The sequence below is a fragment of the Corvus brachyrhynchos genome, unplaced genomic scaffold (genome assembly GCF_000691975.1).
Source record: "Corvus brachyrhynchos isolate BGI_N302 unplaced genomic scaffold, ASM69197v1 scaffold209, whole genome shotgun sequence".
Taxonomy (NCBI): Eukaryota; Metazoa; Chordata; class Aves; order Passeriformes; family Corvidae; genus Corvus; species Corvus brachyrhynchos.
In genome coordinates, this window is record NW_008246056.1 from 976558 (window position 1) to 998200 (window position 21643).

At 43.0% G+C, this 21643-nt stretch overlaps 2 protein-coding genes across 3 annotated transcripts in view; one reads left to right on the plus strand and one right to left on the minus strand.

Annotated features, from left to right (window-relative positions):
* TIGAR (TP53 induced glycolysis regulatory phosphatase) overlaps positions 1-21643 on the plus strand; it is a 52524-nt gene that overhangs the window by 29229 nt on the left and 1652 nt on the right. For both annotated transcript variants that reach the window (XR_001865684.1, XR_001865685.1), the window contains one exon: positions 7386-7549. The gene's annotated coding sequence lies outside the window, so the exon portion shown is untranslated. The remainder of the gene's footprint in view (positions 1-7385; positions 7550-21643) is intronic.
* FGF6 (fibroblast growth factor 6) lies at positions 2023-16418 on the minus strand. Its single transcript, XM_008642427.2, has 3 exons — positions 7843-16418; positions 6824-6927; positions 2023-4842 (listed from the first exon to the last, which is right to left on the minus strand). The coding sequence occupies exons 1-3, from the start codon at positions 8180-8182 to the stop codon at positions 4666-4668; spliced, it is 621 nt and encodes a 206-aa protein (XP_008640649.1). The 5' UTR covers positions 8183-16418; the 3' UTR covers positions 2023-4665.

Here is a 21643-nt window from a genome sequence, read left to right on the forward strand (position 1 = left end):
CAGAGGGACAGAACCCCCCCCCCTCCCCTGCTGCCCACGCTGGGGTCTCAGCCCAGCTCAGGGGGGTTCTGGGTCCCAGCTCTGGCACTGGTGCTGCCCTTAGCCCTTAACGTGGTCTTGCGCTGCACTGAAGCCACACAGTTCACAGACCTGTGTCTTCCACCCAGCTTTGCGTACCTGCAGCTGAGCTCATCCTGTACATGTGAGTTATCAGAAAGCCTTCTTTTTTCCTTTCTTTTCCTCTCCCTTCATGGTACTGAATCCTTCAGATAATTTCTGCAGCCATTTGTGTTGGTAAGGGTTAGCTCCAGCAGGAGGGATGCTTTCTGTCAATGCACAGGACAAATGTGTCTTGTGTCAAGACCCTACAGAAGATGCTAAACCCTCTTAAGACTCTTCCAGCAAAGCATGGGCTGCTCTAGTGACCCTTTTGAGACATCTGTCATTGTTTGATCCCCTTTGAGTTGCTATACAGAGTTTCAACTAGAGCTTAATGAATCACGAAGCTGTTGCAGGGGCTGTTGCAGGAGATGGGTAGATGGGATTCTTCCTGATAAAGCTTCCCCTAGCTTTGAAGTTGGTCCTGAAGTTGGTCCTGCACTCATCTAAGAGGTTGGATTCAAGCTCTCTAACAGTCCTTTCCCATCTAAATATCTCCATGGAAACAGAGACATTATTAAGTTTCAAATTACCTGGGAGGAAACAGAAAATGAGGTAAACTCAGCAAAATGTTTCCTATTCTTCATAGAGGTGTGGGGCTTGTCTCTGTCTCTTGTCCCCAAAATTCCTGGGAGATTTTTCATCACTCAGGCTGAGAGCACGGAGTGGGAAGGGAGTGTGGGAAGCGCCCATGCCTCCCAGGACACCTGGACACTTCCCAGGCAAGAAATCTGAATAACACAAAAGTCTACAACAATTTGAAGTGTACCAATACATACTCTGGTTCTAGAGGTGAATAAAAACTTGGTTTGGAGGATGAGTTAACACAGCCTTTCTGAACCAAGGAAAAAAATAAATGTTGAGAGGGATTTAGAGTCAAAACACTACCAAAAATGTATAAAATTTTATTTTATGAATATGTTAAACTATTGTGCGCAGCACATACATATAAAAATAGAAGCAATTTCACAAACAATTGATTGGACAGTTTTGTGTTTCTTGCAAATTTACAGTCTCAATTGTGAGTCCATATTGAGTCAGAACATGAGGTATATTTTAGTGAAAAAAGAAAGCAATCTGAGAACTTTGGCACTATTTTACTGTGCAAAATAAAATCTTGGAATTGAAATAGTTAGTGAGGTATACAAATATTACTCTGCTTTTCCACTGTGTGTGTCTATGTCTCTGCATGTTTGGGAAAAATACATTTATTTAAGAACATGATTCAGTTCCAGCCAAGTCTGCTTTCTAACAGGGGTGGATTAAGTCTTAGATTGTTATGGGGTTTACCTGAGGAAGGAGAAACCTTGAAAAGAGGCATCAACTCCACAGGAGAATCCCATGTGCAAAATGTGGGTATGACAGGCTGGTGTGGAGCATTCACAGCAATGCTTTCAGAGCTCGTAGCCCGTGGCATGACCCCCTGTTAAAGCACACTGAGATATGTTTTGAAGTTCCTAATTTGGCCCTGATTTGGGAAATCCCTTTACTTTGTGCATTTTCTGTATGTAGTCACATATCCTTATTTGATTTCAGCTGTGATTTCTATGTTGATCTGGCTGGCACTGAGGTGTAATGAGGAAAAAAGCAGTGATGCAAAGAGGAACTCAGCAGAGCGACTGATGGGGCTTTCCAAATGCCCACCAAAACTGCATCCAAAAGGGTCTGCAGTTCATAAGAGCAATCTCAGCCTACCAGGCTGCATCTAAACAGATTTACAGAATCACAGAATGATTGAGGTTGGAAAACACCTCCAATATCATCAAGTCCAACTTTTGAGACATCCCCACCTTGTCAACCAGACCAGAGCCACATTCCAGAACACTTCCAGGGATGGTGACTCCACCACCTCTCTGGGCAGCCTGTTCCAATGCCTGACCACCCATTCAGTGAAGAAGTTCTTCCTGATGTCCAGCCTGAACCTCCCCTGGCACAGCTTGAGGCCGTTTCTTCTTGTCCTAACTTCTTGTGACCTGGTCTATGGGTTGTCCTTGCTTGACCAGTGTGTGCAAAATGGAGCCAGTGAGTCTGATTCCCACCTTTTGTGCCAGCTGTCCCATTGCTTACCAGTCCTGGCAACAATCACTTTCTCTAGGCTGCCCTGGTTTAAGAGGGAACAGACTTTATCCTGTCTTAAGGATGGTGGTTTAAGCTGTGATCAGAAACAAACTTGTGTGCCAGCATCCAAACTCTGTTTCCTTCTACATCCATGGACTCCTCCATACTTCTTCAAACTTAGTTTCAAAGACAATTAGTAATAGAACACCAGGATACAGGTTGCCAGCTAATGTATTTTAGCACAGCTCTCTGTACCTCTGGGGACTCTAGGTCAATGTATTGCCTGATACCCTCCAAACTTTTCTTTGACCCCCACTCTCCCCACTCAAAACATCCTGATTTTTCACTTCAAATGCACATTTTTCCAAAGCAAAGTGCTGCACACGTTGTGGGTGAACAAAGTGTGTCAACTTGGCTTCTCTCTGAAACACTGCAAGACCAGAAAATGAAGAGAAATTCCTTTGAACTCCTTTCCTTCCAAAGCATCCTCCAAAGCATCCTGTTCCTGTACTGTGAGCAGCATTCCACTCTTTTTTTTCTCTTCATTTAGACTGTGATCATCACTTATATTTGAGCCAGATAAATTCAACTATAAGTCACACTAGAGATGCTGGAAAACTGTATCTTGTTCACAAAACAATTGCCTTGAGAGTTTCTCAGGAATGGTGGCTGTGGGTACATCCTTGTGGGTATGTTCTTTGGGCCAAATCTTCTATAAACTAGGAGAGCTATAAACTGAATAGTTTTCCTGGGCTGATTTATTCCAGCTGAGGATCTGGCCCTGACAGTGTCTCTCATGCATGTCAGAAGGCTCAAATTCATCATGAATAGACAGCCCCTGCAAATAGAATGGCATGTCAAGGCTGGACATAGCCCCATTTTGGCTGGACATGGGAGATAATCTTGCACTCAGATATTCACTTCTGCAGCAGCATGGTCCATCTATGCTGAAAATGCTCATGCTCTGACATTGCATTGAATCTAGTTTCAAATTTAGGAGCACGCCACCAATGCAGGAATCCCAAGGCTTCTGGTAACTGACATTTATAGTGACTATTGACTTAGGGCCTCTTAAAATACTCTTTCAAAGGCACAGAGAATGCAGCTTCATTGGCGATCTGGAAAAGGGTTGTCAAAATAGCAAGGCAAGGTTATATGCCATTTGTACAGCTTCTAGGAGAGCTTTGAAGAGTGTTTTATACAGCTTGCTGTGTTGTCTTTGAAACTGATGCTTTGCAAGTGACAGAAATTGGAATTATGGCACGAATTCCTCTGTCCCAACATGGGAAGGTATGCTTGTGTAGCCTCCTTCTTTCTCAGGGAGGTATGATAGAGAAGAACCAAATATACTTAAGACAGTGAAAATTCAACACAGAGTTTTCTAAAATAACCCTTTGCTGGAAGCTTCCATGAATTTCTTACGTTTTATAAAATGCATTCCACAGACCACTTCTAGTTCTTAGAGGTTAACAACTTTCAGCCTAAATGAAATAGAGTGCCTTTAAAGATTTCTTTTCTTTTATATGTATACAAATATAAAGGCACCTGGGCATCAGGAGACTGGGATGATTGATTCATTAAAAGTATGTAATTACATAGATGCACACTCACACATCCCATGTCTATATATATACAAATATTAATATTAAAGATGTACACATCTATATTTGAGGTAAGTCTAAACTAAGCTCACAAAATGCCATTCAAAATCCTCAGCTCCAAATAAGTTTTGCATTTGGGACCCGTCTGTGATTTATCCTGTGGCCCTTCCCACAGGAAATTGATTGTAGGTCTTCATTTTGCCAACCAGTCCATGTGAGGAGACCCAGGAGAATCCCTTCAGAGACAGAGGGACTCTGGGAATAGATGGTTTGCTTGTGTAGAAACAGTTGTGGAATTGGCACCTTAATGATCAAAATGGGTTGAGGACTTTACAGGACAGGACACACTCTGTAGAGGAGGGGTGCAGGCAGGTATTCAGATGGAGTGAACTGCCTGAAGCTCTGGTGAAGCAAAATCATCTGTTGATTTGGCCCATGATATGTAAACAGCTCACTACAAGAGGTTATTATCTGAGGTAAATAACATTTAGTAAATAACCTGTGATTGATTAGATGGTTGCCCACAGCCATTCCGCATCTTCCTAAAACTTCCTTTGCACTCCAGCTTGCATTTTTCTCTGTACAGCACCAAAGGAGGCACACAGCCATGTAAAATTTGTACAGAGTAGAAGAGAAGCAGCATCATATGACATATGCTATGTATGTACATATCATATGTATGTATATGATGAATCTAGTACAAATATTTTTATCCAAATATACACATACATATAGAGATTTCTTTTTTTTTTCAATGACCAGTATAAATACTTTACCTGGGAGGTTATTCCCCACGTGCAAAATGAAACAGTTTGTCCTGGGATTTAATCTTCTGTTTTGCTGGTGCTCATATTCTTGGTAAGAAGTGGGTCACTGTCATGGCAGGAGAGACCTTGTTCCCTCTCTTCACCCTGCCGTGTTTGCTCAGGGCTATGTAAGCACCGCGGTGAATGTTGGATTCGTACGCGTTGTAGTTATTGGGCAGCAAGGTTTCCTTGAATTTGCATTCATCTTGGAAAACAGCCTAAGGAACAGCAAGGGGAGGGGGAGGGGGTACAAATCAGGTACAATCAATATTCCACCAGTTCCGCCCTGGTCATTTTTCTTCCTCACATTTTTACACCAGGACTCGTTGCAGTGTGTGACAGGTGGTGCCGCAGCCACTGCAGCCAACAATAAATCTCCCTCCTCAGTGCTAATTTGGTGTCAGATGAACTCAGATGCCACCTGTCCAGATAATGGACTGTGCATTTCCTGTGGCAGATCGAGTTAATTCATTATAAATCATGCATTTCTTCATTTTATTTGCAAGTAAAAATTTCTGTCAGCATCATGCCCTCTTGCCCAAACAACAGCTTTATTTAAGACCTCCCTCTGTCAGAAGTTCTGTCATTTATAAAAGAATGCTATGCTGGCTGTCAAAACCTTCAGAGCTTTTCCAAACAGCAGTGTCCAGGGAGATCTGCTTGCTTGAATAAGAGATTTGATTAGCAATACATCTTTTCTTTCTTAAACCATTAGGGATATTTAACTGTGCAGATGGATCTAAGCTGGGAAAATAGTTTTAAATTTTCTCCATGTCAAAACATGAAAATCTAAGGAGAGGGAGTTATCTGGGAGACGAGTTGCAAGGACAAGCAGGAGACAAATGCAGAGGAAATTAAAAGAGAAAGCAGAATAATTCTCTGACTTCGAATGTCTGGCACATGAGATGTCACCAAAGCAGTTCTATTTGGGCATCTGTGTGATAACACCACCTAAAGCCTGTAAGATTTTACCTTAAGGCATTGTACTGTACAAGGGAAAATGCACATCTCTTACAGCCTGTGTAAGTGTCTTTGAAGATTAAAAATACTGTATTGAAAGTGGGGGAAAAAATCAAGTGGGTTTCTGAAGCCAGACTCCGCATTTCTTTAGGAAGACCCAGCTAAGTAAAGCAGTTGAGCTTGTGGCACTTTTTAGGTGCTTGTGATCACTTGTGATTGAAAGAATATTCCTGAAATGGGACCTTAAAGTGTCCCACTGTCATTATGTGTGTGAGAAGGAATTAGTCAGGTTAGTAATGGCCACAGGATCCCTGACAACACTTGGCATTATTTTAAACAACTGCAATGCTTTGTTGAAATTACAGCTGTTCCCAAGGAAAGGACTCTGCTGTTCCTTGACCAAAGAAATGGATACGACCAGTGCCATCCATTATTTTGAGATGGGCTGATTTTGCCTATTGCCCAGAGCCAGCCTCTTTCAAATGCACCTCCTAACAAGCACTTTTTCTGCTGAATGTTGAGACTGGAGATGTGTTGCTCACATCTCAGAGGTTAAACTGCATTTAGATAGCAAATCATCTAGATGAGGATGATAGTGTTTCAGTATGATTTGCATACCATTGTTAATAGTTATTATTATTTTCTCACCCTTTGCAAGTGATCTCACAAAACTGATCATTAAAATAACCCCAGCCACATATGTTGACCTTGTAGGGTAGACTTCCTATTTATTCTTGATGGTGTGGTTGTTTTTGGTAGGAGGGAGCATGTGGTCATTATTTTACTAAGGGTAGCTGTTGGAAATAGCTATAATTGCACCTCTCCTACACACAATGCAATGCAGGATGGAATCAACCGGGCTCAGCTTTGTTACAACGTGTTTGCAGCCCTGTGACCTTAGAAGAAGCCATCTAATTAATCTGTACTATTTGCAGAATATATTCATTTTCCTAAGATGTTCCCTGTACAGTCTTATGGGAAAGCTTTAAAATCCCAGCCCTGTAACAGCCACGCTGCTCGTTGTATTAAATAGCACTGATGACAGCAGGCTGGGCAGGCTCCCTGTAACATGAGGGCTATTTTCTCTGCTTGTAATCAGAGATTTCCATAAGGAAAAAACTGAAACAAACAAAACCAAAACAAACTAAACCCAAACAAACAAAGCAAAACATTAAACCAAAACAAACCACTTCAAAACTTTTTTGTTTAAACTGAAAAGCTACTTGCACTTGTACTTACCGTCCCATACAACCTCCCCTTGCTGTTCATTGCGATGAAGAGAGCACTTTTCACACCAAGCAGACTTACAACACCTCTTTCTACAGTGGATATTTCAAAGAGACCTGAAAAACATGAAGTTTAATAGAAGTGTTATCACAGAATCTAGAGCTAATGGAAAGCAATTCAGATATAATTAATTTTTTTAAAACCCTAACAAACTTGTCACATATTCTTTATGAGAATTATGTCCCTTGCGCAGCAAAATAAATATACACAGAGAAGATCTTGGGTTTTCCTACATGCCACAGGATTTTAAAATAATTATTCTAGAATTGTAATCACATTCTGTATAAGCCTTTTTCTCTATCAAACTCTTTTGATCTGTCAAACTCTGGACCTTTTCAGTAAGAATTTTTTTTTTTGTAATACGCTGTACTTACAAAAGGTTTTTTACTGAGCCGTAAAGAAGTGTGGCTTGCATTTTGAAGTCCCACATGATATCTTAGCTGCAAAAGATTTTAGCAACTGCCCCCTACAGGAAATTCAAATCCATGTGACTAATGCTTTCCTTAATTCTTAGGGTAACAGAACAGCACCCACAAGAATGAGCAAACCAGGACCAGCAAACCCCTTCCATGGGACACACTGAGTGTCCCAAAAATACTGGTCAGCTGGGATTCAAAAGTCATGCTTTGGCACTCCGGACTCAGCAAAAACCTCCTGGATTCAAAAGGCAAATGAAAGGTGAGGAGCAAGAAAATGCAGCAGAGAGTTCGTTTTCGACCCAGTTTGTCTTTTCTCATCTGCGCAGCAAAGCAGGTAAAAATAAATTCTATCTAAATTTGTCTAAGCATTTTGTGCCACGTTTCAGCCCGAAGGGTTCTCATGTTTATTGATCCCAGAGACTTTAAAAGGCAACAGATGTAGCACAGATTAATAATATCAAGTCATAACATTTGCACTCTATGAAGGGTAGTTACTCGAGTTCACAGCAATTAAGTGACATCTATTCTATTTCATTTCTGGATGCAACTCACTGTATTGGTTTTCATTGTGAACTCCGCTTATCCTTCCGTCTGGGAGGATTTGAAGGTGAAACCCGATGCCCACGTTGCAGTAAAGCCTCCGCTGCCTCTTGATTCCTAGCAAATAGTCACTCTCCCAGTTCACATCTGCCTTCTCCCCTGACATCCCAGCCATGGACCTGGACAGCAGAGATTGCCATCCTCTCTCCAGCAATGTGCCATTAGTTCTGCTTACAACTGGGTGTGTGGCAGCAATCCCGGCTAGCAAACCCAGGAAAAGGAACGCAGGCAACGTCCGGTGAGCGCTGGCGTCGCAGGACATAGTGATGAGAAGTCTTTGTGCCGTGGCCATCCGGTTCACCTCCTGGGCACGTGGTCAGAATTAATGGCCCTAAAAATACCGCCCTTCTTGTTTTTCTCCCTTCAGCATGGTGGCAGAGGCTTATTTTTGGAAAGCAAATAGAGCTTGCTGACCTGAAACTAAAGCCCGATAGCAGTTGGGTTGGGAGCAGAGACAGGCCAGCAGGACTCCAACTGGTGGGGACCATGGTTTGTAGATCCTGCTTCCCACTGGGCAGCCTCCGTTATATTTGATTGAGCCATCTTTATAGTGCAGGGGCTGTCCCTGCCCACATCATCACTCTGACATCAACAGCCTGCCCAAGGTAAGGCTGCCAGGGCTGTAACACAAACCTGCCGTCCTCCCTGCCTGCTGAGGTTGGAGTGCTGTCACCCAAGACTGGAGGCAGGAGTGGGATTTCATTGGCTGTGGTAAGCAAAGGAGTCAAATTGGTTGGGGAATCAGAAGCCTCACAGGCAGCTTCCTTATTTAGAGAAGAAGGTGTAAAAACAGTTCTGGACCTCATCAGCGAGCAATGAGAGGTTTGTAGCCACTTCCTTGGTGGCACGATCGGCGGGTGCTTGTCGGGGCACCTTGATACTCAGGGACAATTGGCTTGAGGTGGCCACAGCTCTTTTTGTGCACACCCTGCAAAGCCAAGGGACCTCTTACTGAGTGACCCACGCGCTAACCTCTGTACCTCTGCAGGGAGTGTTCCTGGCTGGCTAAAGGAGAGGTAAGCCATGCTGCAGGGACAGAAGCCCCAGCTCCTGCTGGTTTTATCCCAGCGGGAATTCTGCTGAGCCGGGCACACAGGCTGGAGCATTGATCTTGCAGTGACTCATAGCTGCAAACATTAGGCCTTCGTGTTTTTCACTGAGGTGACTCTCAAATGATCACATTTTCTCGGGGAGGGTGCGTGCCTCCTGCAGGCACTGAGGTATTTGTAGGAGCAAGAGAAGGACTTATGTAATGTGTTAAAGATGAGGAAAAAGTGAGATGGCCACAGCTTCCCAGTGTTTCATTGTCTCCTTTTCTCAAGCCTAAATACTCACTATTTTTATAACTTATGACCATCTTCATTTGCCTCCCCTTCCGTTTGTTCAGACTGTCTTAATTGTTTCCCCTCATTTTCCACTGATGCTGTTTCAGCTCCTTTGGAGCCAGACAGATTAGACTTTTATCTCAATTAGTTTCACAGAACTTATCAAGATATAAATCAGACGAAAACAGCTGAGATTTATACAAATACTTTTGCCAGTATGTCTGTCAGCTTCTCATAGCACAGGCCTTGCCTGTGTCATTTGAGAAGCCTGCTAATGAGGAGACTACCTGGAAGCATAATTAAACTGAGCACACCCAGTGTGACAGTTTCATGTTAGCAGAGATGTAATACGAGGCTTGGGACACTGCAGACTCCCCAGCACAAGCCCCTTGTGGTGAAGGGGAGCCCCTGGCAGCCCTGAGGCAGGTGAGCAGTCAGAGTCAGTGATGTATGTGAATATTAATTGCTCTCAGGAGACAGGCTCAGCTATAAAATAATTGGGAACCACAGATCTAGGCCCTGGCTTGTGACAGGTGACATTTCAAGGTCTCTGTGCCTTTGCTGAAGCTGAACTTGGACTATCACAGAATCACAGAATAACCTGAGCTAGAATGGATCCACTAGGATCATGCAAGTCCAACCCCTGGCTCTGCACAGGACACCCCAACAGTCCCACCCTGTGCCTGAGAGCCTTGTCCAAACACTGCCTGAACTCTGGCAGGCTTGGGGTGATGGCTGAAGGAAGGATATCTTTTAAAAGCTGACAAAGAAAACCCTCAGATCCTTTTCTCTCCTGTGTTCTACTTCATTTGATGATTTTTCATCGATGCAAAGCAATATATAACTTTTAGGAAGGAATAATGCTAGTATTTTACACCCTCTTATCATAGCTGCAGTCTTCATGAGAGGCCAGCATCAGTGGGAAGCAAAGCCCAGAGTCCCTGTTACAAGCATGGAGCAATGATTTCCCAGTTTTTCTTATGCTGCAGTCTGAAACCAGCCCATTCCCAATGCACATGACTCCTAGTAACACTGCCTGATCTCAGAGCCATGACTGTCTGTAAAACATGCATTGTAATATTTTCTTTATTTTCTTTATTCTTTATTTCTTTATTTGTCCCCCTAGAGAACTTCATGAGTGTAATGGGTGCAGAGCTGGATTTCCATCCTCAGCTTTAATCACCCTTGCATCTTTATGTCTCATTTATCAGTTTTCTCAGAGCAAAGACAAGCTATGGGCTAAATGAGCTCCTCTAACTTTTGCTGGCACATCTGCCACTGCAGATTTCTCACAAGCTGTCCTGATGGCACATATTAAAGGAACACTTTGTGGGATGCGCTGTGTCTCATCCATTGATCCTAGAAGAAAAACCAAATGGTCAGACCAAAACAAACAAACAAACAAACAAGATAATTTCAGACAAGTCTATGGGATGCATTGCTTTGTCTTTTAGTCAGCCCAGCTGGAAAGTGACTGCTGAGAGCCTTTGTGACCCAGGGGACAGCATTGCTCCAGCAGTTTCCTGTTGAGCTAGTCGATCTGACAGCATTCAGTATGGAAAGGGTGCACAGATTACTTGCTTGCAAAAAATCAGAACTTTCCTTGCCTGATCTGTAAACCAAATCAAATAGCTAAAACCTGTGATTTCACTGGGACACCAGGTCCTTGTAAGACCAGGAGTCCTGGTGTCTGGCCCCAGACCAAATGTGTGCAGCTGGGAGATGAAGTGCATTCTGCAGTCTTGTACTGCTCAGCAGTTCTGCATCAGAGCTGAAAAGAGTCTTTAACCATTCTCCAGCTGAATGTGTGGCCAGCAGGTTTCTGAGTTTTGTTTATTAACATCTGAACTGCCATGTACATTCTGGAGCTTCTGATTCAATTAGGCAAGCCTTGTTTGCTCTAAAAGATGTCTCATTCTGCTTAAACTTGTCCTCTTGGCCCATGAAGTGACTGTTTCTAGAAAACACAATGTAACCTTCTGATTTTCAGGTAGCATGTTGTCCTGGCTTCATGTGCCCAGTGAAATTTGGAAGGGAGACACCAATAGCATTTGCAGTAAAATAAACCCAGTGAACTCCAAAATGGTAAAAATTTGCATCAGCAGTCAAACTCTGCTTACTTGAACTCTTAAGACCTGGGATGACAGTGCTCACTGCCTAACTAAAGCAACAAGTTTTCATTGTCAGTATTTCAGCACAATATTAAAATAACCCCTCTTTGGAGCACAGCAGTTCAGATCCACTTTCAGATAGTCTAAGAAAAGTCCTGCAGCTGAGCAGTAACATGATATGGATGCAGAGCACATCTTTCAAAAAATGTGTGATGACTTAGGGTCCTAAGTTACATTTTCAAATCTGTTAAAAGTCTCTCCCTATTTTAAGGCCGGGAAAGAGCAATCCCTCATTCAAACACAGAAGGACGGACTAAAATTGCTCACCTTGCCTGTGAAGACGCAGGCTGGTGGTGGACAGTGGAGAAGGGAGATTTCCAGGTGATAAATCTGCCTGTTGTGGCAGGGCAGGTGTTGCAAACTCTGGACAAATTGCATAAAAATCTGTAAGCCCAGGTATGACCATGGAGCCCCATCTGATCATCTTTAGGTTAATAGGGTTTGCTGCCCAGCATGGAGAGATTTGTAACACAGACACCACAACTGTTATGAATGAAATATGAATCACAATCTGAAAGCAGCAGAAAAATATAATAGAGCAAGGGTTGCAGGGCTGTATCAACACCCAAGAACCCCACAAAAACTGCAGAACTGGTAACACTGAGGAGGGTGTTGTTGGCATCAGGGCTAATTTGGATAGGGCCACAGAAGAGAAGATTAATCAGCAGAAGACCTGAGCTCTGCTAATAGGAGGATGACAAAAAGGGTTATAGCACACTGTATTTGTTATTTCTCTTCCCATTATCCAACAGAGAGGCAGATTTGTTGTCACACCAATCCCCAAAATGAATAAACGGGACAAGAGACAGCAACCTTGCCTAAGAGCCTTGGCAGCTGATGAGCTCTTGGAAGCAGAATCAAGCAAATTTTTGACCCAAAACTATCCCCTCATTGCAGCTGCTGACTCCTAAAGCATGTACAGGACCTGCTCAAACATGATTTGTCATCACCAGTCATGAGGAAGCCAAGATATTAACAGGGAACCTCCATTTTGTCACACACACAGAGGTCCTGGTTAGGCCACTCAGACACACCGGGGCAGGAGAGTGTGTAAATTTAACAGCTTAGTGTCATCTCAAATAATTATCTTCCCATTTCTGTACAGGGAAATCTCTCACTGAGATTTCACAAGCCAATTTCTTGCAGGCAAGCACAAATCACAGAACAGCTTCCTGCTATTTTCTTTTTGGAGAGAAGTGGGAAAAAGAATCTACTCCCACAGGAAACTTTGGAGGATTTAGGACTAGGTGGATGCTAGCTTGCTTGGAAAAAGATCTTGGTTTACTGCTTATTCATGCTGAACTCATTCTCTGCAGAGGGTACGTCAAGCACAGAGACAGTCAAATATGCCCATCTTTGTCTGCTGAGCTGGCCAGGTCTCCCTCTCCATGTCCCACAGAAATGGGAATGACTGAAAGAAAACAGAGTGGTGACTCCACAGCGAACCTGTGTCTTCCCACCTGGTCCTGTGCCCACCAGCCCACATTGCTTCTCTCATCACCTCCTCAGCTGTTCCCACTCCACAGGGACAGGCAGTCCAAGGGTAAAAGGCCAAGCTGAAGAAAACAGAAGTGACAGCCACCACCCCCACAGGGATCTGCTTGGTGCTATTTATTAGAAGAGATGAATGACAAGGGACATGTTTAATTTGGTTTAAGTTTGTTTCATGCACAGTTTTCTCATTACAGGAGGAACAGGGACACTGCAGGAACAGGGATGCTAAATGCCACATTTAAATAACATTTTGAGTAGGAAAGCAAAAAACCCCCTTGTTTTTATTGTTGTTGGTGATGAGATTCTGTCCAATGGCCCAGCTGACCTCTGTGTGATTCCTGACCATAGGACTATTAATTGATTAGATTAAATGATGTAATCCACTAAAGAAGGTTAAAGGCAATTTCTGTCATTTGCCAGGTAACTGTGTCTTCCTTGTGTTGTGCACCATTAGCTCAGTTGAGGACTTTCTTTTGCATGTCAATTCTTCATCCATTGGTCTGGATCCTCCCTCATACTTCAAAGGAGAATTCTGAAACCTTTTGTGCTGTCATCTGAACTTTTTCCTGGGTTTTTCCAGTGGTTTTTTTTTTCCTGTATGTCAGGCAACACCCGAAGGTCTAAAGCTTGTAATTCATCTTCGACAGCAGTTGTGATTTGTTGTCTAATTTCCATAGAAAGGATCCTGTTTTTGACATCTCCTCCTTTCTTCTTCTGCAACCCTCTTCCCATTCCCACTGCACTCTGTTCATTCTACGAGACCTTCACAGTTCCTGCAGAGAGCTGTTAGGGTTGCACCCTGTTGGCATCTTCTGTGCTTGAAGAAGGGAGGCATTTATGACACAGTGTTCCGAATTCTCCACAGAAGAATGACAGAATTACTTCCCTGATGATATCCAGGACCTTGTTCAAAAGCCATCCTTCCAAGGCAAACAGAAGTTTTTTCCCTTCGGTCAAAAATGCTCCAAACAGCTGAGCAGTCCCTTGATCCTTCAGAAGCTGCTGAGTGATGGGAAATAATCCCTTCTCTCACCTCTTGAGCTCCTGGCCACCTTTGGTCTAATGCAGCCCAGTCTGTGGCTGTCCTGCCTCACCACAACTATGAATTTGGGTTCAGCTCTCTGCACCATGATCCCCAGCCTCTTCTCAAAGCAAAGCTGCTTCCCAATCAGTCAGTGCCCAGCCTGGACTATTGCCAGGAATAATGTATTCCCAGGGTCAAGGCTCTGCATTTCTTAATGCCAGGCTGCACAAGAGACCTGTCAACCCATTATTTCAGCTTTTCAGGGTCCAGCTGGATGCCAGCCCTACCTTCATTGTATCAGCTTTTCATACAATTTATTGTTGCCAACTGCAGACTTCTGGAGTCCAGGAAAATAAACTAATCTGGGGGTAGTGATGGATCCTTCCTCAAATGCCAGCCACATTCATGCAGCATGTTGTTTCCACCTCTCCAAATTATTGTTCATTGTGATTTTTTTCTGTGTGGTCATTGCACATAGTAAAATACAAAAGTAACATACAATATCAAAAGAATGGATTGGGTGTCTGCCAGCAAAGACCTCATTCTTTAGCCTCATCTTTTAAACACTCATGTTTTTATCTGTGTATGATTTTAGATGTTTTCCTCATAATCCATGACTATACAATACACTTAAACGGACCTGAATATTCTCCCCAAGGCAGAGCCCAAAGACATTGTGAGTAAATCCAGTTTTAATCTGGTTGATTACAATGGTCATTGCATAATATTTCTAAAGCCTGCAAGTCTTATTTTCAGAAAAGAGCCCATCTCTCTGTGTCAAAATATCCTCTGCTTTCAGTGCATTGAGGAGACCTCAATATTGGGGCCATTTTTCTTGCTGGAGTCTGTGATCTGTTGAAGAGCTGACTGTGAGTAACTATAACATCAGTACAAAAATCATGCAGGTTTGTGAGTTTCTCTGGTTCAAGGCTGTCTCCTTCCTTGCCTTGAAATGATAATTTCCAGTAGTCACTCTGAACAGTAGCAAATCTGAACCCAAAGCAAACATTTTGTATTTAAGGCTGCAGCCACCTTGTTATTTCTTCATCAGGAACCACAGTGTAAGGTATTTGTTGTGATGGTTTTTAACATATGGAAGATCAAGATCAGATTCCTAAAATATTCTGAAAAGCAGTTATAGCTTTAACAGTGACCGTGGTTAAATATAAAGCCTAAGTAATTTGTTCTATTAAAAAGCCCAAGTCTTATTTTTATCAAGTGATGTTATGAGGGCATGTTCTAAATCAGCCAAAAGCTCTTGTAGCTACAAGAGCTTCACTTCTGCAATTTTTAACAGCCCGGTTAAGTTGGTGCAGCTCCTTGTGTGTGTTGTTAGTACAGAATTCCTCCTCTGACACTGACCAGATCAGGCAGACTCCAGAAAATTAAACATTTGAAGGAGACAGGTGAAGAAAATGCAAGAGCTGAATAACAAGGTTGAGTTTGTTGCAAAGATGAGTCTCATTTAGACAGGGTCAGGTTGTGATGGGTGCACAGGACTAGGAAATAAACCCATACATTTCATGCAGTCATGCAACACTTCTGACATCCCTCTCCATGCTGTCCTGCACTTCTCCCTGTGCACAGGCCCAGTTTAGGATTACGCTGCTGCTGCTGCTGCTGCTGTGCAGCTATTCCAAGCATCCTTTCAGCAGAATGCGTATTCCACGCAGGATTAGAGAATGGTTTGTCTGATGCCCACTGGACAGGCGGTGTGGAGCAGGGTCAAGGCAAGCATGCAGCAGAGCTCTGAAATTTCCTTTTTGATCAAGCAAGGAGTGAGCATATGTTGGCAGATGGAATGTGTGCTCAGCTTACTTTAGTGGAGTTTCAGCACTGACCTTTTGCTGCATTCCTCCAGCAGCAGTAAAATGGTTCTGCTTAAGTAAACTGACATAGACCACGTGCAAACCCAGCTGTCTTCTTCAGCCCACCATTTCTCCTACTGTTACAAGAAGCCTGGAGGCTTGGGAATGTTGTAATTTAATGTGTAATAACCTCTCATGGAAATAATGTTGTGAAAATTAATGGTGCTCATGGCACAATAATCTCTACCTCGAGGAGCCAGTTTAAGGACTGGCCACAGGAGTGCACATTAATAGGTCCTGGGTTGCTGTACTTTATATTAAAATCTTCCTGACACAAACAGGAAGTTAAAGGCTCTTACACCATCCCCAGCTTGGCCCATCCTTCCCTCTCTTTGACTGCTTTATGTTTTCCATCCCTTGTTTCTCTAAGTGTCTGGCAGGTCTGGCCATGTATGACCCCACTATAAAAATTAAGATGGATTATGCAGAAGTAGGTGATCCAGCAGGCCAGTTATTAGTGGGCAGAATGCTTCTCTAAAGAGCTACTTGTGACAGCATCATGAGTAAAAAGAAGAAAATACAAAAAAGACATGGCTCCAGCATGTATTGTACAAAGCATGCCCTTCCAAATTCTTGATGCCTTCATGGAATCATAGAATCATTTGGGCTGGAAGTGACCTTTAAAGGCCATGTAGCCCAACCCCCCTGCAATGAGCAGGGACATCTTCAACAGATCAGGTTGCTCAGAGCCCTGCCCAGCCTGACCTTGAATGTTTCCAGGAATGGGGCATCTTCCATGTCTCTGGGCAACCTGTGCCAGTGTTTCACCACCCTCACAGCAAAGAATTTCTTCCTTCTATCTAATGTCAATCAACCCTCTTTTAATTTAAACCCACTGCCCTTTGTCCTGTCTCAACAGGCCCTGCTAAGAAATTTGTCCCTATCTCTCTTATAGAGCCCCTTTGAGTACTGAAAGGTCCCCCAAAGCCTTCTCTTCTCCAGGCTGAACAATCCCAGCTCTCTCAGCCTTTCCTGAGCAGAGCTGCTTCATCCTTCTGATTGCCTTGGTGTCCCTGCTCTGGACTGGCTCAACAGCTCCCTGTCCTTCCTGTGCTGTGACCCTGGGGCTGGGCCAGTTCTCGAGCTTGTCCAGGTCCCTCTGGATGGCATCCTGTCCTTCAGATGTGTCACTGCACCCTCAGCTTGGTGTCATCTGCAAACCTGCTGAGTGTGCAATCGATCCCACTGTCCATGTCATTGATGATGACGTCAAAAATGACTTAGTCCCATTACAGACCCCTGGGGGGCACCACTTCTCAGCCATCAGGATGTGCTGACTCACCTGCTGGGTCTCACACCCAGGCAAGGGGGCTGACTGTCGTCATCCATAAATACCTACCTGCTGTAAAATAATCATGGGGAGAAGAAAAACTAGAAAATGTTGTTATACTCTTGCAGCAAAAGATTTCCTACTGTAAGCAGAAGTAAGATATAAATGTGGTGTGTCCACTTTGCATGTAGCAACATCAGTTTGCATGACTTGCCCGTAATTTATGGACTGCTTGAAAGAAAGAACCACTTCCAATGGGCAGGGAGAAGTGCCCAAAATGGCTAAAAACACTTCCAAGATAACAACTGGTGGTCAGGCAGCGGTTTCCAAACAAGTACTCAACAGAAGCACTCACATCCTCTTGTGTAGCTGGTCAAGCTTGGGGCCAAGCTCCTGCCAATGACCCGCTGCAATTTCCATCTTTGGTTGGTGAGCGGGGAGAGAGATTCATTTCTCAAAAAAGGAGGCTTGGCTGGCCTGTGCTGGTAGGATTTCCGCTGTGGGAACAGGCATGGAGCACTCTGATAACTTGGGTGCTGCACACACGAGGAGTGGCGGAAGGAAGCAGCCCCTGTTTGTGGGGTCAGGCTATTTCTGCTGGGATTTAAAACTGCTCTTTGGAACAGAGTTGAAACAGCCACTATAAATGACTTGCATGAGAGAGTACAGAGCATTTCAGAGGATTATAATTTATGCCAGGCAGGAGCTGTTATGGTTCAGTTTAAGGAGCTTAAAATAAGACTTTTGGGAGACAACCAAACCAGCTTCAACTCTGGTAACTCCCCAGTTCAAGATACTCCTAAATTGATATGTACAGGGTCTGTTCCTGCCTGGGGGCCAAGGGCCTTGAATTCCTGTTGAAACCACTGGATCTCAAAGATGCTCTGATGATATTTGGCACTGTTAAGAATGAGCCAATGCCCATTAGGAAAGAGCTGATCGTGCCTTGGAGCATATGATTCTCTTTACCCCTCATCTAAACCTGAATTAATTGAACTGAAGGATTTCTTCCCCCAAGGCTTTGTCTTTCATGGAAAGTATCTCTTCAAGGAATGTAAAGTTTTTCTCCGTGGGATCCTCCTTTCTGCAGATTTAAAATCAATCAACTTATTAAGCCAATGGGAGATGAAGCACATCTGTCTGGATCCAGATGATCATCCACATGGTTCCCAAAGATGGAACCGAGGGAGGGAGAAATCAATCCATTTCAGCTGACCAAACAGAAAGGCAGACATGAAGCCCCGTCTTGCCATCTCCCAGGCAGCTTAAGAGTACTTTATAACACAAATGCATAGCTGTATTCTCCTGTTATCCTGGAAATCACACACTGTGTATCAGTCCATTATCAGAGAAATGTTTGTACACTATGAGACTGATTTCTAAGTTTTTAGAAATACTGCTTTTCTAAATCTTCCCTCTTTTCCTTTGTTAGTTTTATCCCTGTTAGTTAAGTTGAAACTCTTATTGGAACATGCAGTCCAAACCCACCTCCTCTTTAGTCTTTACATCCTTTAAATATTCACAGATGGTTTTCATATTCCCTTTCAATTGCCATTTAGCCAGTGTTGCTCTGTGTGTATCTTTTCAGACTTAGCACCTTTGGAAGGGCACACAAGGCCAAATTCTGCTCTCAGTTACATCTCTGTAATTTTGGAGTAACTCAGCAAACTTGGTAGACATTGAATTGACACGAGCAACACACAGAGCAGAAGGTGAATGCCAAAATAAAAACCAGGAAGACAATCAAAACTAACATCACATCCTGCGGGCCACAGACTGCTCAACGTTGGTGCCTTTTCTATCATGGTATTTTTTGTTGCATTCCCAGTGGCTGGAGTGAAGATTAAGAAGCAGCTGTGAACTGCAACAGGCATCAGGAACATTCCAGTACCTACCATGGCTCCTCTGAGAAGGGAGATACAGCACATAATTGTGTGCTGGTCCATGCAGAGTGATTGCATGATTTAACACTGCCAGACTTTGAGGGGTTTTTCTATCTTACACAGAACATTTGATATTAGATACTTCATATTTCTATGTCTGTGTTACAAACATGACACAATAACCTTGCTTTGTTCAGTGACTTTTTTTTCCTGTGGATATTGATAATTACTCCAGCAGAGAACATTTCTTCACCTTTTCTTAGCCCTGCACAGAGCTGGTTGAAAATACTGCTCTATGTCTGTTCTGAGAGCAGAGAAACTGGCCAATGAGACTGGAACTGAGCATCACATACTGAAGTCCACAGTCCATTTCCCAATTAAAAAAATATGTCACATGGAAAGTGTATGCCCAGAGGAAGTTTTGCTTGCTCAAGCTTTCTCATCTTCTCCAAGCTGCACTTGGCAGAGCTTGCAACACTGACTTCATATCCTAAATTGACTCATTTCCATGGCTTTTCTCTTATGGGGCCTTTATTATAAAGGGTGAACATTGCTTTTCTCCTTTTGTAGGTTATTCTGACAGAAATGTGAATGGAAAGAAAGAACTTTGAACCACCATTCTTTACCCAGAATCTGGCCTAACCTCCAAGAAATAACCTTTAAAAGAACTTGCTTCTAAATGTTGGGCTAAGATTACACCTTAGCATTTAAATGCTATTACATCATAAAGTCAAGCCCTTCAACTTACACAATCAGAAATAAAGCTGTTTGTCCTTATACATAACAATAATAATTTATTCTTCTAATTCTGTGGTCCCACAGGACAACAGTCCTGTGGTTGCTACTGACTTCTACCACATCCAGTATATAGTATGAAGTAATACATTTATTTTTATGCAGCACTGATGGTCTGTCCTGAGAGCTCCATGAGGCAAAGATACAAGAGGAGGACAGGCATCTCTTTACACAGCTGACCTGGTGTGAATACCAGGGAATAGCTCTGTATTTTTGGGTATAGCACTGGCAAAAAATAACAGTAAATGAGGCATGAAAGACTAATGCTCAAAATACTACACAAGCATAAATTAAACTTTCCTCTAATGAGGGGAAAATGAGGCACAGATGCAATAAACTGATCAATTTTTGAGCTCACAGAAATACCAGAACTGGGTTAGAACGTGCAATCTCAATCCTGACAGATGGAACTGGATGTTCTTTAAGGCCCCTTCCAACCCAAACTATTCCATGATAATTTCCTCCTTTACATTATACCCCTTCTCCATAATCACTGTCTGTGGCTTCATTCACCTCTCATACAGCAGGAAAAGTTATAAAATAACTCTTTCATCATTAAGATTTTGCTGTCCAGAGTGAATTGTTGCAGAAGAAAGGACCTTGGGTAGGACTCCCACCTGTTTGGGCAGTGCCACCTTCTAACAGTGACATTTCTGGCATTGCAGCAGGGTAGAGGCACCTGGCCAGGACGAGCTCTCTCCATGTGTTTAACTGCCTGCATTCTTCTCCTCCTGTTTGTCACCAGTTCCCACAGAAGCAGACATGGGTTGTAGAGCTGGTGACAAGAGGCGAAGGGCACCAAGTGATATCCTTGACAAATCCAGACTCTTGGCATTTTTTTCCTTGCAATAACCTCAGTTCAGGCTCTGTAAAGGGCACCTGCAGTTTACAGTGGTCTCCGTGAGCAAGTTAAAAAAGGTAAACAATGGCATTTGCTCCTCACCTCTCCCAGTGGCAAGAATTTTTTATTCAATTCAAGCCATGCATATAATTTTACACGACATTTTCAAGGCATTGAATGCTGTCACCCTTCCAAGGAATCTGCACTGCATATACAAATAGAAAACCTCATGCCCATTAAGTCATTTTCCTCTTAATCTTGAATAGCTTTTCATGACCGAAACAGGATTTCTAAGGCGGCTTTACACCATAAACTGCAGCCTGCATTCTACAGCTGTCAGGCACAGACCAAAGAGAAAGTACAGCTTAGGTCAGCCCATCTCTATATTCTGTTTTTCTCCAGACAGCTAAAAATCTGCTGTTAGCACCACTTCCTTGAGAACAGATATGAAAAAGGGGAATATTAAATGTTCTGTCATGGATCCTCCAGACAAAGATTCCCTTTGGCAGGCTTATTCAGCATTTACAAGGGTCACACTTCAGCAAGTAGAATTAATAGTCTTCCCATACCATTCCTTCCACTTTGACTTTCCAAAACCTCATCACTAGAGCTTGTTTGTTCATTTCAGTATCAAAGACCAACTGGTTCTTCCGATGACAAGTTTAGATGCAATCTGCTGAGGATGGAAAACAAACATTCCAAAAATGAAAGGCAAAAAGCTGAGTTATTTTCCTAGAAATTAGTGGCAGTTTCACACAAGTGCTACTAAATTAAATGGAGTCTTCATGCTTTGGCAAACATACCAGATGTAATTTTTATTACCAAAGAGTCTAGAAGTATAAGCAAGATATTTGCTCAAGAATTGTTGGTGTTCCTTGTTGGTAGATTTACTGACTGAAGGAAAATATAAAACTAATATAAGTATGTAACACAGACCTTTTTCACACACAGATAAACCTTACAACTTCTAAAAAGGAATAGTTCTGCCACCACACCTTTCCCAGACAGAATAGTGTTAGAGCACTTGCTTTTCTGGGACCAGAGTTTGATTTCAGTTTAAGGCCAGCAATGTAAAATGAGCT